Below are 20176 nucleotides of genomic sequence, written 5' to 3' on the forward strand. Positions count from 1 at the left end.
CCCTGCTTATTATTAATTTGATATGGGTTTCATTTATGATAAAACATACCCTTTAAATTAGTACTGAATTACTATAGTGAAAAGAACTTTTCAGAAAATGTCTCTCTAACTAAAACTGCTATGACACTGTGTCTTTTAGGGGATCCTTTAGATTTTGCTAGATGCACAGCTATGAATGTTTCAGGAGAGCCTGAGAAACAAGGGAGTACACATACTTGGCTACTGGAGTGCTTCAAACACTTTGCTAGGGAAAAGGGACATCTTTCAATAAAATAACGTCCTTGAACTTTCCTTTAGCATACCAGATAAAGAATTAGCTCCCAAATGTGTCTTTTTAAAAGCAAAGAACGAATCATAAGAGTTCATTTCTGGCTATATCTTTATTTTAAAAGCTATTCTTCCTAACAATTTTATAATCCACTTTAAAATTCTATTAACAAAAAATGGGTGCTTTGGTAGTGAAGACCGTTCTGCAATATGTGTTTTCCTCATAAGGCTATAATCTTCTCGGAAGAGATGAATGGTTTATAAGAGGCAGAATAAGATGATAATATACTTAACATAAAATATGGAACATTAAAATTTGAAGAAAGTAAGATTTTCTGAAAGAAACCTGAAATGGTTGTCTACATATAAGTAACACATGAGCTATAAAAAGTATCATATTCCAATCTCACGTAATGTTAAAATATCCCTAACTATTACCCAATTCATATCTAAGAAAAACATTTCAGGGCATAATTATTGATAATAACAATAAATAATAATAATAGTCATAAACCCATCCACCTAATCTCACATAGGCTGCAGTATTAATTGGTACTTAATATATTCAAATTACAATTCTTCCTTTCCCTGTTTTTATCCTATTCTGTTCTAGAATTTAGCTGGAAGACACCACACTTAAAATTTGCCTTTCATTAACCATCGTATTTTCCTGCAACTTTCATTTTAACTTTATAAGAGAAATACAGTATTTAAGAACTTAGTGGGTTTTCCGAATGAAAATAAAACAAAATAAATGGATACCATTTGAGAAAAGTAAGTGTGATCCTTCTTTCCCCGCATGGACAAAAATAAACTTTATGTAGATTAAAAATTCAATGTAAAAGTGAAATTACAGAAAGACCTAAGAACATGCATTTATATAAATTTATTAAATAATCTAACACTTTCCCACTACTAGATATTAACTTTAGCATATAATAAATTCTATATATATTTTCTTGATGTGGGAAAGTTTTTGAAGTACGTTTTATGGCAAGTTCCCAAAAGAAACAATAGAGAAAAAAAATGTTAGATTTTACTGTGTAAACATTAAAAGGGATTTATCAGAATATACTACAGGCAAAATCAAAAGGTAAATGATGACATGGAGAAAAGATTTATAATACATATGACACTTAATATTCATAATGTATAAAAATATCAGAAAATAACAAGAATAAGATACAACTTAGTAGGAAAAGGGCAAAGGATTTGAAAAACCAATCCATGTGGTAATGATAATGACTGACTTTCACTTGCTGAACTATCCCTGCAATCCAGGAAGAAATCCCAGTTGGTCAGGCTGTATAATCTTTTCTAAGGACTTCATTTGTTTGCTAGTTATACTTTTCAACTCCAGAAATTCTTGTTGAAGATTCTCTGCCTCTTGGTAGGTATTTCCACTGTGTCCACACACTGTCCTCCTGACTCATGTTTAACAGAACTGTTCTGATGCGCCAGCAAGTCTTTCGCAGGAAGGTATCTGCTTTGAATGGGCCACATTTCCCTGTTTATGTGCCTTGTGATTTTTTGCTGAAAACAGCATTTGTTAACCCTGGAAATAAATTCTCCCCCTTTCCAGGGGGTGCCATTTCATGTTACTTTTTTTTTTTTTTTTTTAACTTGCTGTAGGCTATCTCTGTGCCAAGGATCAGGCTGAGGTGTAAACTAAAGTTCTCAGGTCTTTCTGAGCCTGCTCCTTTCCCTGAACATGTGGTTACTTTTTAATTTTCCTTGTATATACTGTTGTTTTTGAATGTTTTTAATGTCTGACTCCCATCATGGGAAAAAGAAAAAATATTAAGCGGGTAGAAAAACTGCATTAACCTTTGAAATCACCAGGAAGTCAATTTAGCCAAATGACTAATTTACGGGGAGGAGTCTGTCACAACGCGGAGGTGTAGAAACAGTGGCCACCTTCCTCTTCACAACCCTGGGATAAGAGCACAGATCCCAGAGGTATGGAGGACAGGGTCCTTTTTGTCCACCCTGGCTCTACAAGCTGTGTACAAGGCACTCAAGGAACAAGTGCACAGCTGCCCACCACAGCCCTGGGGGTGGGAGACGGGTAGTTGCAAGTATGCTAAGAGCTGAAGTTGACCAAAATTAACTGCAATTTACAATCCAAGCCTTCCCCTGGAATTTGCAATTCTTCAATAGACTCCAGAGTTCCAAAATAGTTACACCGGACAAATTCTGCTAGTGCAGTTGTCTAAGGTGTAAAGACAGATTCCTGGTTGCCAAATTCCCCAAATTCCCTTGTTGCCAGATTCCCATGTTGCCAAATTCCCCCCAAATTATTAATCCTTGTATATTGATCTTGTCACCAACTGTATTTCTTGAGTTTTTGAAGTACAATCAGAGCATTCACAAATAATCTATTTCTTACTTTAGAATGTTTGTATCTCTCATTACTTTATCTGGACTTTTATTTAAATAAGCAGTTCTTGGCAAGTATTCTTGTTGTGTTCTTTCTTGACTTAAACAGAAACATAATACTAGTGCTTCTATGTTAATCATGATATTGGCTGTTAGTTTTATTAATCTTTATATGGTAAAGGAAGTATTTCTACTTTCTCATTTACTAATATTTTCCCTCAACAATTTAATTAAATATCTAATATGCCATCAAATTTGGAAAACTCGGCAGTGGCCACAAGATTGGAAAAGGTCAGTTTTCATTCCAATCTCAAAGAAAGGCAATGCCAAAGAATGCTCAAACTACTGCACAACTGCACTCATCTCACACGCTAGTAAAGTAATGCTCAAAATTCTCCAAGCAAGGTTTCAGCAATATGTGAACCGTGAACTTCCTGATGTTCAAGCTGGTTTTAGAAAAGGCAGAGGAACCAGAGATCAAATTGCCAACATCCGCTGGATCATGGAAAAAGCAAGAGAGTTCCAGAAAAACATCTATTTCTGCTTTATTGACTATGCCAAAGCCTTTGACTGTGTGGATCACAATAAACTGTGGAAAATTCTTAAAGAGATAGGAATACCAGACCACCTGACCTGCCTATATGCAGGCTGAGAAACCTATATGCAGGTCAGGATGCAACAGTTAGAACTGGACATGGAACAACAGACTGCTTCCAAATAGGAAAAGGAGTATGTCAAGGGTGTGTATTGTCGCTCTGCTTATTTAACTTCTATGCAGAGTACATCATGAGAAACGCTGGGCTGGAAGAAGCACAAGCCGGAATCAAGATTGCTGGGAGAAATATCAATAACTTCAGATATGCAGATGACACCACCCTTATGGCAGAAAGTGAAGAGGAATTAAAAAGCCTCTTGATGAGAGTGAAAGAGGAGAGTGAAAAAGTTGGCTTAGAGCTCAACATTCAGAAAACTAAGATCATGGCATCTGGTCCCATCACTACATGGGAAATAGACGGGGAAACAGTGGAAACAGTGTCAGACTTTATTTTTGGGGGGCTCTAAAATCACTGCAGATGGTGATTGCAGCCATGAAATTAAATGATGCTTACTCCTTGGAAGGAAAGTTATGACCAACCTAGATAGCATATTCAAAAGCAGAGACATTACTTTGCCAACAAAGGTCCGTCTAGTCAAGGCTATGGTTTTTCCAGTGGTCAAGTATGGATGTGAGAGTTGGACTGTGAAGAAAGCTGAGCGCCGAAGAATTGATGCTTTTGAACTGTGGTGTTGGAGAAGACTCTTGAGAGTCCCTTGGACTGCAAGGAGATCCAACCAGTCCATTCTGAAGGAGATCAGTCCTGGGTGTTCATTGGAAGGACTGATGTTAAAGCTGAAACTCCAATACTTTGGCCACCTCATGGGAAGAGCTGACTCACTGGAAAAGACTCTGATGCTAGGAGGGATTGGGGGCAGGAGGAGAAAGGGACGACAGAGGATGAGATGGCTGGATGGCATCACCGACTCGATGGACGCGAGTCTGAGTGAACTCCGGGAGTTGGTGATGGACAGGGAGGCCTGGCGTGCTGTGATTCATGGGGTCGCAAAGAGTCGGACACGACTGAGTGACTGAACTGAACTGAGTAAGTTTTAATCCTCCTCTCTGGTTATTATCTCCAATTCTCATGCTATATTTTAAATTTTGTCACTGCTTAAAGAATTGCTAGAAGGTTGTCAATTTTGTTGATCTTTTCAACAAATAATCAATTTTGTTTTTCTGGTTTCTAATTGATTGTAGAAATGTACATTCATTTTTCCTTTTACCATTTTGCTTTATTATTCTCTTTTCAGATTTCACAATAAGAATGCCTCCTACATTTTATTCTATTTTTTTAGTTCCTATGTTCTCCAATTAGTAAAGCTTTGGGTAATACTCTCCTGTGCTTTTCCCATATTGCAATGTGGCTCTTGCCCCCACCATGTGAATAAGTCATGGATCACCTACATATTGACAAAGATAACAAACCTGCTGTCTCTTTTTTTAACAGAACTCTTCCTATAGTATGTGCCACCAACCATGCTTTCACCTCTATTCTCTTGGCTTTTCTGATAAAATCCTCTTCTCATTTGTCTCCTGCCTCTCCAACCTTCTTCAGAATCCCGCCATCGTTGGGCTTACCTTCTTCTCTGAAATGCTACTGTTTCTCAAGACTGTGTCCTAGAAGCCCTACTCTCATTAAACATGATTCCTAGTGACCTCATATAAACCCATGGATTCAACCCTTTATACACAAAACCCTGTAAATCCAAATGCACGGCTCCCTGCTGGATGAGATTGACTATAAAGGAGGATATCCCACGTGCATCTTGTCTAATTTAGACAATATTGTCATCTTATCCCCTAGATTTTGCACTTTCTCTTTATTCCAGATACTTGCAATTAGTATCAATATTCCCAGGTTGGGAACTTAGGAATTATTTTAGAACTCTTTCCTCTGATTTAACCACATTCTATCAGTCACCAACTTTTGAAGACTTACCTTTACCCTTCAAGAATCTGTCCCCTTATGGCTCTTCCCTTAGCGTATGTATTTTCATAAAAACTACTTCAATGAAAATTCCTTCACTACCCTGTCTGCAACCTGACTTCTCTGTCTATATTCCATCCTGTCTCATTAAACAAAGAGTTACATATTCTTTTTGCTTCCTCTACTTAGGATAACCTCTACCACCCCACTTTTCACCTATCTAATCCCTATGTCCTTCAAAGTTCAACTCTTGTAACTCCCTCTCTGGCAAGCTTCCCCTCTGCATATGTATATTATTATGGACACATATACTCCTCCTCTAAAGGCAAAGGAAAAAAGGAAAGATATACCCATTTGAATGCAGAGTTCCAAAGACTAAGCCTTCGTCGTGATCAATACAAAGAAATAGAGGAAAACAACAGAATGGGAAAGACTAGAGATCTCTTTAAGAAAATGAGAGATACCAAGGGAACATTTCAAGATGGGCACAATAAAGGACAGAAGTGGTATGGACCTAACAGAAGCAGAAGATATTTAAAAAAGATGGCACGAATACATAGAACCACAATACAAAAAACATCTTCATGACCCAGATAACCACGATGGTGTGATCACTCAACTAGAGCCAGACATCCTGGAATGTGAAGTCACATGGGCCTTAGGAAGCATCAGTATGAACAAAGATAGTGGAAGTGATGGAATTCCAGTTGAGCTCTTTCAAATCCTAAAAGATGATGCTATGAAAGTGCCGCACTCAATATGTCAGCAAATTTGGAAAACTCAGCAGTGGCCACAGGACTGGAAAAAGTCAGTTTTCATTCCAATCCCAAAGAAAGGGAAAGCTAAAGAATGTTCAAACAAATGTACAACTGTACTTATCTCACACGCTGGAAAAGTCATGCTCAAAATTCTCCAAGCCAGGCTTCAACAGTACGTAAACTGTGAAACTTCCAGATGTTCAAGCCAGATTTAGAAAAGGCAGAGGATTCAGAGATCAAATTGCCAACGTCCGTTGGATCATCAAAAAAGCAAGAGAAATCCAGAAAAACATCTACTTCTGCTTTACTGACTACACCAAAGCCTTTGACTGTGTGGATCACAATAAACTGTGGAAAATTCTGAAAGAGATGGGCATACCAGACCACCTTACAATGCCTCCTGAGAAATCTGTATGCAGGTCAAGAAGCAACAGTTAGAACTGGACATGGAACAACAGACTGGTTCCAAATAGGAAAAGGAGTACATCAAGGCTGTATATTGTCACCCTGCTTATTTAACTTACATGCAGAGTACATCATGAGAAACGCTGGGCTGGATGAAGCACAAGCTGGAATAAAAATGCAGGGAGAAATATCAATAAACTCAGGTATGCAGATGACACCACCCTTATGTCAGAAAACGAAAAGGAACTAAAGAGTCTCTTGATGAAAGTGAAAGAGGAGAGTGAAAATGCTGGCTTAAAACTCAGATCATGGCATCCGGTCCCATCACTTCACAGCAAATAGATGGGGAAACAATGGAAACAGTGAGACTTTAATTTTTTGGAGGCTCCAAAATCACTGCAGATGGTGACTGCAGCCATTAAAGAAATTAAAAGATCTTGCTCCTTTTAATTAAAAGCTATCATAGAAAAGCTATGATAAACCTAGACAGTATATTCAAAAGCAGAGACATTACTTTGCCAACAAAGGTCCATCTAGTCAAAGCTTTGGTTTTTCCAGTAGTCATGTATGGATGTGAGAGCTGGACTATAAAAAAAGCTGAGAGCCAGAGAATAGATGCTTTTAAACTGTGCTGTTGCAGAAGACTCTTGAGAGTCCCTTGGACTGCAAGGAGATCCAGCCAGTCAATCTTGAAAGAAATCAGTCCTGAATACTCATTGAAAGCACTGATGCTGAAGCTGAAACTCCAATACTTTGGCCACCTGATGCAAAGAACTGACTCGTTGGAAAAGACCCTGATGCTGGGAAAGATTGAGGGCGGGAGGAGAAGGGGACGACAGAGGATGAGATAGCTGGATGGCATCAAGACCCAATGGACATGAGGTTGAGCAAACTCCCGGAGTTGGTGATGGACAGGGAGGCCTGGCGTGCTGTAGTCCATGCAGTCCAAGAGTCAGACATGACTGAGCGACTGAGCTAAACTAATACCCCTCCCTCCTGTGCCAGCATAACACATTGCGGATGTCTCCCATAAAACACGTGATTCTACAGTAAGCACTGATTTATCAGACTATTTTCCATGAATGGAAGTGCAACCTGAGACCGACAAACCTTCACTGTTTTGCCCTTGTGCTCTCATTAGCAAGCAACATTCACAGTTTGTATCAGGGGTGAATGATTTTAGAAAAATTGTGCCTAAATAATAACTTATATAACCATATCTAAAACAAGGACTGACTGCCTGTTAGTAAACTTCTGGTGATACAGGAAAACACATAAGTGAAATACTTCATCTCCACAAATTCATGCTGCTTTTCCAGAAAATTTGAATCCTATGTTAGGGTCAGACAGTAGACTCTTAAGGTTTCCCTGAGCTTAGGAATGTAGAATCCAGGGCCTCTAAACTGGACTGCTACTGACTGCTCAACACCATACTATAAACCTGCGTCTAATATAACCAAGCAACTGGATAGAGCAGCATAATTTAAAACAAACATGGTGACTGTGATACATCTCTGAAAAACCTGGGTCCTTAATAATGAAACAAAAACAAAGAAGGATTTGCTTGTTATAAACCCATTCCTTAAGGTCTCACCAATTTACTTGTGCACAACACAATGCTCAATGTAAAATACTAGCTCTCACAGAACTCTTTCAGGTTTTTGCTTGTTGTTTTGTTTTCTTTGCTTTTATGGAATTTTTTTATTATCTTACTTGTTTCATAATTGTAATATGTAACTCAAAGGCACATAAGTTCCATAAGGAAAAAGCTAGACCACCAGTGTAAAAATATATGCCAGCTGTTTAGAAAAAGTATTTACTAAAAGTTCCAGTTTTTCAATCTGTATGTCATTTTAGTCCTGACCTATTAAATATAGAAAGTCTGCTTTAATTACAAATTGTGGGTTATTGAAAAATGGTAGTAAAACTAGGGCTTTGAGATTCTACTTCCAACTATGACTCGATGTTATACTGTTCTAGGAATAGACTATAAGCCTACAACCAGTAAGCCATCCCAAAATGAATTTTCTTGTTCATAGGAAGAACTCAAGAGAACACTAAATGAAATGGGAAAAAAATTGTCACCAATGTAAAAACAGTAAAACAGCTTTTTTGAATGTGAAAGACTCACACAGTATAAGAACTGCATTTTTCAAACATACCTTGTCCATTAACTTACTGGCATGAAGACTTAAGCTGCTGAAGAATATTTTTTTGCTCAGCAAATGCATTTCTTCAATGGTAGTCAACAATGTAGATGCGTTATTTCCAATAATGCCACTAAAAGCAAAGAATATTTCTGGTTGCAAAGCAGGTCTAAACAATTTAGCTCTATAACTGGGTAGAATTTTAAAAGATCCAGATTTAAATAGAAGTTTTTATATAGAACATAACCTGTGAATTAAAAAACTTACTCTAGTCTCATACAGAAATGAGGTTTTTGTTTTTTTTTAGGTTAGGTGATGAACAAATGAAAGCAAACTACAGTGTTTTCAATATCTCATAATCTCTTAGAAAAGCAGTGAGTTAGACTAAACCCTTATAGCATGCAAATCCATGTGGCTATTTTTCCACTATTACAGTAAATGCATGTTTTGATTATCTGAAGATTAAAAGAAGATCTGCTTTTAATTTAAAGGAAGCCATTCCATCAGTAGCTCTATGGAGAAAATATTATTAATACTGAGCTTTTTTAAATAGAACTTATGCCATATCAGTAACACATGTGCAAATTATAAAGTATTATGATTATACAGCTGCCAAAAAAGTATCTTTAAACTAATTATGAAAAATTCGGTAACATTTTTAAATAACTACTCTATATCCTATAATTCTCAATTTTCTCCTACAAGGATATTTCTTAGACTTGTCCAGTGGGGTTTCTCATTTTTTGCAGAATGTAACACAACCATGTATATGAAACAATTTCCAATTTTATTTTCCTATTCATGTACTGAAAGTGATTCTTCTGTCCCTGATACTGGCATGCTTGTAAAAAGTCATCTAAAGTGATTTTTTAATAGACTATCAAAAATATAGCTTGGAATACCATTGTTTTACCACAACTCACATATAACATGGTCTTACAGTGAGTGACATTTACAATAGGGCTCAAGCGTACGTATGCTGTCAAAAGATATATGCATGGTGAAAATGAACGCAAATTTTGGAATCGAAGATTATATTTTAGATAAGACAATGGTTCCTAGATAAGACAAGTGGTTCCTAATCAGATAAAGTCACTTTAATTTAGAGAAGATAAGATAGCTATTAATAGTACTTAGAAAAGATAAAGCTATGGTTCTGTTTTACCACTAATGGAAAACTAAATGTTAAAGAAGAATTTATGTTATTTACATTCAGAATAGGACATTTTACTAATTATGCCGTTCTGAGTATAATATAGAGCTGCTTTAAGTGCCATGGATCTCGAATACAGAAGGACTCAAAAAATACTTCTATTATAGACTTATACTGCTATATAAGCTGTGCGTGTGCAAATGTGTGTTTGTGTGTGTGTGTGTGTGTGTGTACGGTTACGCCTGGAAAAGAAAGGAAAAAGGAAATGACGGACCTCAAACTACAATATGTATAATATGCAAATAATGACTCACATGGTGTGGAGGTTCATTTAGTCAACAAACAGAATACACACACACACATAAATACTACACTGTGTTCTAACTGAAATGAAGTATGACATGGGATGTAATGAGCACATTTAACCATTCCACTTACCTGATTGTGTGGTGGTAAAATTTGAGGAGGTTAGAAATTTTATATAATAAAACTGCCCCAGGTTCAGCAACTATTACTTGTTCAATTCGAACCTATTAAAATATGTGACAAAAAATTAAACATTTCTTAAAAGTGTAACTTTTTCTTCATTAATCACATGTGGTGTGAACAGCATTAAAGAGATTAAATTTCATGATTATAGAAATCACAAACTTCCTTCTAAATAAGTAATATCTGAATATTAAATCAAAGGATGGTAAAACAACACAAAAAATTTAACACAGGTATACTCTATGAACAAATGATCCATTACCTACAGAATTTGGCTCACTACTATCAGAAATAATCAATACAATGAGATCATCTGGAGGTTTTTTTTAACCAGCATATAATGGAATTTTGTTCAGCACTAAACTGCAAAGCAGCTGTTACATGCCTAAAATTATCAGTAAAATGGTACTGCTCTATGAACCAATAGTAAGGGGAAAAAAATGAAAAAAGTTTTACCTTTAAACAACTAAACTAAGTTTCTTTTAATATTAATTAGAGAACAGGAAAGCAGATGGATTTTGAGTTGGCTCCAACATATTTGTCTAATTATAATACTACCAGGGCAATATCTCAGATCTAATTCAAAATTAACTTGAAATGCTCAAGATTAACTACTGGGAATCTTTCTAATTAAAACCCATCCTTCACTAATCTTTCCCTTACTTCACATTCCCTAACTAAAAAATACAATTGAAACTACACTGAATGTGCTTACTTACATATTATACTACATCTATGCTTAAGCTGCAGAAAACATGATGTCTTCTTGTTTTCTAATTAGATTCTAAACAGACATTGTATTTTCTATTCCTTTTACATCTCTGCAGCACTTAGCAGGGTAATACACACGCAGGAGATGTTCAATAAAGACTTTTGAAAGCATTTTGATTTTGGAGTATGTCGTAATACCAATGAATATGATCTGCTAAAATATTTTACATTATAAATACATGTAATAGTATACAAAAACCTTGCATAGAAAATTGGCAATGATTATTTTAAAATGAGTTTTATTATCCAACATTAATGTATTAATTTGACAAAATTACAGCTCAAGTTGTTATTTCTTTAAACTCCAAATAAGGCAATAATTTAACCACATAACATATATTTGATATAATATATACAAAGTATTTTACCTTTAGTGGCCTGCACACACCCTCAGTGATATGGCCAACAACTTCTTGAATATTTTCTTCAACACCTACGATTAATTATAACATAACTGAATTTTTTTTCATATTGCACTGTTTCACAGAAGTACAAAAAATCAACAAACACTAATACCTGTGATTAATGGCATTAATGATAAACATTTTAAATAACCATTAATGGTATTTTATTAAGTTCAATATCTTTTAGGATATTACTAACTATATTAATATCTGAACCTAAAGCTCTATCAATTCATTTGACTGCTGATTAATGAAAGATTGTGAAATTAATTAACTGAAGGAGGTGATGAGTAGATGTATTAGGATCTGTTCCACAAACTCCTTATTCTAGGCAGACATACTAAGCACACAAACTGCAGGTATAAGATGGAAAACACACCTTACAATTTAATGGAAACACTGACATTTACTAATTACTGACCACTTGTCAAGGTCTGTACCGTGTACTTGGACATGTACAGCTTGTAACCACCTTCATTTTCACAGATGGAGAAACTGAAGTTTAGAAGAATTCATGCCATTCCCACGGAAGAACCTATTTCTAACTCCAATTATTTTCTTCCTGCCTCTTAATGCGGCCTCTCATGTATACTTTACTAACAGCTCTTAAGAAATACACTCTTTTAAACTCAGTTATCAGAGTAACAGAAAACAACTTTAAACAATGCAGACTGTGTGCCAATCTATCACAGACACTGAATCTAGTCTGAGTATCAGTGAGGAGGTTGAGTCCTGCACCCATTTGCACACCAGCCTCTCCGGGAAGGTGACCTGATGAACCAGCATGGTGTGGGGCCACGCCATGCAAGACAGGCAAGAGACACCCCCCACAACACGTCCCTTCCCTTCCCGTCAAAACCAGAACATCTTAATTATCCACTAACCCCTTCTATCACAGGTATCTCAAGACAGTCACAACTAAAAAGACCAGAAATTCTGCAAACAGATGTTAGCAACTCAAAAATAATCATTTTTCTTCTTTGAAATTAAGACAAAAATTTTAAGTACATTCAGTACATAGGCGATTATTCAAAAAATTCTGAAACAGTCACATGAGAATGAAAAAAGGGGCTGGGTAGTATTAATAGAAAAGAAAGAAGTAGGAGCCTCAGGACCTTAAGAAAAGTCAACGAGCTTGTGTGCTTGTAGACAAAACGGAGACAACATCCCCTTTTGCCTTTCGAGGACAGTGCCGTACAAGATCTGAGACAACATACACCAGGCACTCCAGAGGCACCTCGAAAGGGGAGCAGAGGGGTCCTGGCTCACTAGGGAAGGCCCCGAAACTAGAGAAAGGAAGACTAATTAGGCCGCTTACTGAATCACCTGGGGTGAAGAGTTTATTTCCATGAAAAACAGCAGCGAGAACAGAAACAGAGAGATCCTGTGTGACGTGCTACATCTCAGATGAGCAGGAGCCGCCGGCTGACCCACCTTGTGTAGTTACATGCTTCAAAAGAGCTTCAAGGTGTTCTTTTTCAGAAGCGGTAGCTTGGTGGAGCCAAGCCAACATATCTCCTACGTATCTAATGGAAAAACTAAATGTTAGTGAAAATTTCCTTCAGAAAAACACTGAATACCCCAATACTGTCTGCTACTATACCTCAAAGGGTCATGGGAATGCATTTCAATGGGTCTAGGGGTACCTCCTGGGCCCCCTCTTGTAAGAGCATCAATGAATCCACGAACCACTGTACTTCTTCTGGCTGTTCCAAACTCATCTAAGGTATACCTAGAAGAGACAAGTTATTAACAAACAATTGTTTTTCTTCCTAATGGCTATATCAAACTATTTATGCACTTTCTCAGATAAGCTATCTAACACTTTTTTTTACACAGTTCTCTCAAGCAATACTGCTTTAAACAACAAAAAATATTTAATAAATAACTTTATCATAGTGATAATCGAATCCAAAGCTGTATCTTTTTATGTCTAAGAAGGAACGCAGGGATTTACAATCAGTAACAGAGGTTGTGGCAATAATGGATAGAGTAGGGGATTTGGTAAAAGTAAAATTTGAGACAAGGTGGAAACCCTGAATTCTACAGGTTTCAGCGCCCACCCCTTGTCCAAAACATGACACTCTATTGCACACAGAAAGCCTAGTATATGGTTCTCAGAGGCTGGTTACAGTTAGAACTCTGCAATTCAAAATATAAGACTTTTCCTTCTACATTAAAAAACTCTCACGTATATTATTACACTACCACCAAAATTTGTCCAAATTATACCAAATACCACCAAAATATACTACTCATATTTAAAAGCTTATTTTGACTCCAATGTTAAACATATTACATGCTACTTGAATTTACTGACCAGTTATGCATTAAGAGCAAATACTTTCTTTTACATATATTTACAAGTTATTAATTATAGTCGATGGGGCAGAGGGAAGACTTTCAAGGCTGAGGAAATTTTTAGGGAAAAAAGACTTTGAACTGGAAGCTCAGACCATTTGGGGTCAAATGATAGGACGGCTTAAAGTTACCAAGAGTCCCTGTCTCCCTGACTAGAATCAGCCTTTGCTTCTCACTGTCGCCGCTGTTGCCCAACTGAAAGTTCTGGTTTAAAGACACACAGGAAAACAAAATATTTTTTCGTAGTCCCATGCCAGCAGATTCTAGATCCATTAACTTTTACATCTCTGAACAGTACTCTACTAAATGTTGAAAATGATTTCATTACCCTATATATAAAGAAAAGTTACAAAAATTTCACCAAAGTTTTCAAAAGAATTTCTTTAAAGAAAGCTACACTGCTTTCTTTAATCTACTATTGATTTCATGAAAAAACCCACATTTTCTTTTTTAACAGAAGAAAGCTAGAAATGGGGCATATTTTTAAATGAAAGTGTAGCGAGGCAATCAATAGCAATAAATTGTTAGGACTCTGAGCCTTCTTAAAGGACTATGTACCAGTAACCAGATCATGGTTGTGTGTGGTTTTTGGTTTTAGTTAAAAGGAAATGGTTTTGAAATTCCACGCAGTGACATACCAGCAATACGTCAAGATGAAAATGCAGTTATCAAGCTAAGTTTTGCAAAAGTGCACAGTTGCTTTGCATTCACTTTGTTTTTTTAAACAAATTAGAACCAAGGTGCTTATTTCTATTTCTTCCCTCATGCTCTTAAAAATGTAAATGCTTAGGGTACAGAATGCCTTCCTTTAAAGACCATCAGTTCTATGAAGTGACTTGTGATCAGATTTATGACAGCACAAAATTCACAAACTTTTTAAATATGTAAAACTTATCTTCCCCTGAGGACCCAAATGACTGCATAATAAATAGAAACAATGTAACTTCTGTTTCTAGGACTATTCACTGTGACCACAAGTTATATTAAAAACCAGTGAATCCACTGGCATTTTAAATGCAGGGAGGGGCAATTTTAAAAGTCTGACAAACACTAGAATCTAATCTTTTTACTATAAAATATAAATAAACATTTATATTAATGTTAATTTTCCTGCAACAGATATAATTTGAAGCAAGAAGAGCATGAGCTGAAATGAACCTTCAGTGGTATCTGAAGACATGAAATCTCTTTTCCCAGAGACAAAAGAAAATTTCCTTGACCAAAAAGAGACTCTTTTCCAACAAAGGTCAAAAACTGAAAATGCAGGTTTACAAAAGTGAATGTCAAAATTATGTAAATATTCTAAAATGCCTCTAGTTAAAAAACCAATATCCCCAGTTTTTATGTTTATCCATAATAGAAAAGGAAAAATTCTGGTCAAAAAGCAAATAAAATGAAAAAATTTTGTCCAAAAAAAGTCAAAGAATAATGTAAAAGCCTCTCTAAGAAATGCAAGAAATAAAGAATGAAAAAAAATCAGCATTGTATATATTACTATATCCTTTAATAACTGACATGCTGAAGGTTTACCAGTGAAAAGAAGACAACATTAATTTGTCCATTTCTACTTGGAATAAATTTCTTTTTGAAAACACTTCTGTACTTGATGTATTAAAAGTTAATAATCCATTAGCATTCCAATTATATAAGACCTAATAAAACCTGAGTATGACAATTTTCCCCAAAGACTTTAATAACTGACGTTTTCTTAAATGTGATACCTATACATTTGAGACTCAATAATGAAGAGTGAAGTGTCTCTACTTTATTTAAATCAAGTTCATATAGTGCCATCTGGTGGTTAACATAATACATTATAAAGTTTGTCCCTAAATTTAAGGAAACCACTGCTTTGAAAACAAGTGATTACTTAAGATGAAAGGCCAATTTTCTCTTTTTCAGCGTTGATCTTACGGTACTTCAGTTCAGTTCACTTGCTCAGTCGTGTCCGACTCTTTGAGACCCCATGAATCGCAGCACACCAGGCCTCCCTGTCCATCGCCAACTCCCAGAGTTCACTCAGACTCACGTCCATCGAGTCTGTGATACCATCCAGCCATCTCATCCTCTGTCATCCCCTTCTCCTCCTGCCCCCAATCCCTCCCAGCATCAGAGTCTTTTCCAATGAGTCAACTCTTTGCATGAGGTAGCCAAAGTACTGGAGTTTCAGCTTTAGCATCATTCCTTCCAAAGAAATCCCAGGGCTGATCTCCTTCAGAATGGACTGGTTGGATCTCCTTGCAGTCCAAGGGACTCACCAGAGTCTTCTCCAACACCACACTTCAAAAGCATCAATTCTTCAGCGCTCGGCCTTCTTCACAGTCCAACTCTCACATCCATACATGACCACAGGAAAAACCATAGCCTTGACTAGATGGACCTTAGTCGGCAAAATAATGTCTCTGCTTTTGAATATGCTATCTAGGTTGGTCATAACTTTTCTTCCAAGGACTAAGCGTCTTTTAATTTCAAGGCTGCAGTCACCATCTGCAGTGATTTTGGAGCCCCCAAAAATAAAGTCTGACACTGTTTCCACTGTTTCCCCATCTATTTCCCATGAAGTGATGCTAAAAGTTTCCTTCTCCCGCATTCAACATCCAAGTGTTTAACCATCCATACTGCACTATGGCCCCCATCCCCTGTGTGTCCTGTGAAGATGCATCTTCTTTGCCTATTTCAGTTCTATTGTCTCTCAAGCATTTTGCTTTGCTGTCAGGTAGGCCTTAAATACACTTCTCTTTAGCTAAAAATTTTCCACTTTATCTCCTTTCAAAATAAAAATAATAACCAGTACTTTGTGATGAGTAAAGCATGATGTTCAACACCTTATGAGAACATTCCAATTTTAATCTTCACAACAAGCCAGCAAGACAAGCACTATTTTCATCCTCATTTCACAGCTCAACAAAACTGAAGCCTATAAAGGTATGTGGGTTCATCAAAAAATCTAAAAAAAAAAAAAAACACACACACACACACACAAACACACACCCAGTCTAACTCAGAGCCCACCATTTAAACCGTTATGCAATACTGCTCCTTTCCAAGTGTTGATCGAGAATCAAAACTTAGAAAATATACATTTATACGGTAGAAGTCAGCTGACCTTTTCAGAGGCCCAAAATACATGAAGACCTTTTTAAAAAACAATTAACCTTGTGAACAAATATGAATCTGTGAACACCGTTACACATCATTAAACAAGCACCAAATGTTTCAGGTACTATAATTATAACCAAACACCCATACCTTACAGTGAAAAAACTGGGAAAGAAATTTCGAAGACGCTAAGATCCGCTGAGCTGATGGTCAATAATGAGCATCAGCTTATCCCAGGAACCTGCACAACATGCAGATCTATTGTGATCCAGCTCCTGCTACTAACCCAGCAACCAGCTTCTGCGAGTCCCTAGAGGTACACGTTCCTCCTCAACCCATGCACTAGCACCTGCTGTTCCCTAAATCTGGGATGTTCTCTCCTCCCTTTTCATCTTGGAAAATGCTTATTAACCTTCAGAACTCACTTTATACCTACTTCCCGGAAGAAACTTTCTCTAATGTACACCCCTTTCCCCACCACCGACTACTCGAGCCACAAAGCACTTGAGACTTGACTTTTAGAAAAGCACTTAATGTATACGTTAAAGCTGATTTGTTTACATCTGGTTCCATAAAGTAAAGCAAGTTGAAGGCGATGTTTTATTGATGGTAAGCGTGCCACACTTGGAACTGTGCTTAACATATAGTGAGTACTCAATAAGTAACACAAGTCCCATCATTTGTGTTCTAAAATCTTATTACAGGACAAGTAATTCAGAAAACAGAGTTACAAGGAAATCTTCTAAAAATATAGAATATAGAATCATATAGAAGACATGACTCAGAGCAGGACTGAATCCATGAGTTCTCTGGCTTTCTGTTTCCCGAATTTTAACTCCCTACATGTTCACACTATTCCAGACATTAAGAATGAAACAGGATTTGAAGGAATGGATAAAAAGATGTGGGACATGTATACAAGGGACTATTACTCAGCCATTAAAAGAATAAAATAGTGCCATTTGCGGCAACATGGATGGACCTAGAGTGTCATACTGAGTCAAGAAAGCCAGACAGAGAAGGAGAAATAGCGTATGACAACCTGTGTATGTGGAATGTAAAAACAAATGATAACAGATGAACTCACTTACAAAACAGAAAGATGCACAGACTTAGAAAATGCACTTATGGTTGATGAAGGGGAAAGGGTCGTTAGGGAGTTTGAGAAGGTCATGTACTCGTTGCTATATTCAAAACGGATAACCAACAAGGACCTACTGTGCAGCACATGGAACTCTACTCAATGTTCTATGCAAACCTGGATGAGAGGGAGGCCTAGGGGAGAACGGATACATGTATATGTATGGCTGAGTCCCTTCCCTGTTCTCTTGAAACTAACACAGTATTGTTAATTGGCTATACCCCAATACAAACTAAAAAGTTTAAAGACTGAAGACAAAAAAAGGACTTGAAAAGTAAAAGAAAACTAAAACACACAAAAATAAAAAATATATAAGTTAATAATGCATGAAGTTCTTATCCAAAGCATTATCACATAGCACCTGGCTGCCATAACTTACAGGATTAAAAACCTGAACTCTTTCTTTTCTGGAATCCTACTAATGGAATTCTAATTTTAAATCTTCTTTTCTCATCTCTGGGTAATTATTATTTATTAGTCTATTTGACTTCCACCCCTCCAGGGCAGTGTTAATACAGGAGTTTTAGTTACATACAATTCCAAGGTAATCAATGAGATGGCAGAATGTGGGAAAGACCTTAACCTCTGAATAAATAAGAGACAGTCTAGATATTGGGACATCTTGGTTTTTATATGTGTGTTGCATTCTATAGCATTAATATGCAATTAGGCAGATGCTCCAGCGGTACCCAGATGAAATAAAAATATCACTGTAAATTATTATATTGCTCAAATTATTGTATATAAATTTGATTAACACTGAAATTCAATATAAATTACCAAAGGAGAAGTAAATCTGCTTTTTTATTAATTAGGAAAAAGTCACTCACTTATATAAGACAGGTCTGTCCTGCAGGGCTTCCATTGCCTGAGTCAGTACTGGAGATACGTCACATGATTCTTGTGTCAAGGTTCTGCATTCACCTGAAAAAGAATTAACCTTGTAATACTTGTTAAAATACAATTAGGCCTTTATTATGTCCATTGAACAACCAGAGTCTAAATACCACATTTAAAAAATGCTTGGAAAAGCCTAGAGAACATACCAATAAAAAACTAGTTAATGCTGCTAAACTAAACATTCAAGCTTAAATATCTATTTAACTTCAATAGACCATATCTGCTATGTGGTATACAACACATTTTATTATTATAAGAAACTAGAGTTCTCAAGAAACCAATCAATGAACAAACATACACTAAATAACTGCTATGCTGCTGCTGCTGCTGCTGCTGCTGCGTCGCTTCAGTTGTGTCCGACTCTGTGCGACCCCATAGACAACAGCCAGCAGGCTCCCCCGCCCCTGGGATTCTCCAGGCAAGAACACTGGAGTGGGTTGCCATTTCCTTCTCCAATGCATGAAAGTGAAAAAGTGAAAGTGAAGTCACTCAGTCATGTCCAACTCTTAGGGACTCCATGGACTGCAGCCTACCAGACTCCTCCGTTCATGGGATTTTCCAGGCAAGAGCACTGGGGTGGGGTGCCATTGCCTTCTCCGAATAACTGCTATACACACAGCAATGTCAAAAAGGGAAGGGAATACTAAATATTCATCACCAGTTCTTTACCCCAGGGGCAATCTTTAAGCAGTTTGCTAGATGTTTATATGGGTAACTAATACATACTAGTAAAATTATATCTACTATTCTATCTACAAAATACTGATTAAATGTCTACTCTGTTCAAAAAACAGGACATGTTCAGAAATTCCCAACCTTTGCTAGGTGAAGACCTCATGTTCCTTTGTTTTCAACAGGTAATTCTACTAAAACACTACTGAAACATTTTAAAACAAAACTAAATACATAAACCACTTGTGGTAGGCAAAATAATGGCCCTCCCAAGATCCCTAATCACCAAAACCTGTGAATATGTTATCTTATGAAGCAAAAGAGACTTTTCAGATGGAATTAAGGGGATGGACCTTCAGGTCAGTTCAGTTCAGTTGCTCAGTCATGTCCGACTCTTTGCGACCCCATGAACCGCAGCATGCCAGGCCTCCCTGTCCATCACCAACTCCCAGAGTCCACCCAAATCCATGTCTATTGAGTTGGTGATGCCATCTACCCATGTCATCCTATGTGGTCCCCTTTTCCTCCTGCCCTCAATCTTTCCCAGCATCAGAGTCTTTTCAAATGAGTCAGCTCTTGGCATCAGGTGCCCAAAGTATTGGCATTTTAGCTTCAACATTAGTCCTTCCAATGAACAACCAGGACTGGTCTCCTTTAGGATGGACTGGTTGGATCTCCTTGCAGTCCAAGGGACACTTAAGAGTC

At 36.9% G+C, this 20176-nt stretch overlaps 1 protein-coding gene across 2 annotated transcripts in view; it reads right to left on the bottom strand.

Moving 5' to 3' along the window:
• COG6 (component of oligomeric golgi complex 6) overlaps positions 1 to 20176 on the bottom strand; it is a 92515-nt gene that overhangs the window by 57075 nt on the left and 15264 nt on the right. For both annotated transcript variants that reach the window (XM_052650085.1, XM_052650084.1), the window contains exons 8-13: positions 18730 to 18823; positions 12902 to 13030; positions 12733 to 12824; positions 11263 to 11327; positions 10073 to 10164; positions 8497 to 8614 (exon numbers count right to left, since the gene is read on the bottom strand). In XM_052650085.1, the coding sequence (XP_052506045.1) occupies positions 8497 to 8614; positions 10073 to 10164; positions 11263 to 11327; positions 12733 to 12824; positions 12902 to 13030; positions 18730 to 18823 (590 nt within the window). The remainder of the gene's footprint in view (positions 1 to 8496; positions 8615 to 10072; positions 10165 to 11262; positions 11328 to 12732; positions 12825 to 12901; positions 13031 to 18729; positions 18824 to 20176) is intronic.

Source organism: Budorcas taxicolor, chromosome 12 (genome assembly GCF_023091745.1).
Source record: "Budorcas taxicolor isolate Tak-1 chromosome 12, Takin1.1, whole genome shotgun sequence".
In the NCBI taxonomy this organism is placed as follows: Eukaryota; Metazoa; Chordata; class Mammalia; order Artiodactyla; family Bovidae; genus Budorcas; species Budorcas taxicolor.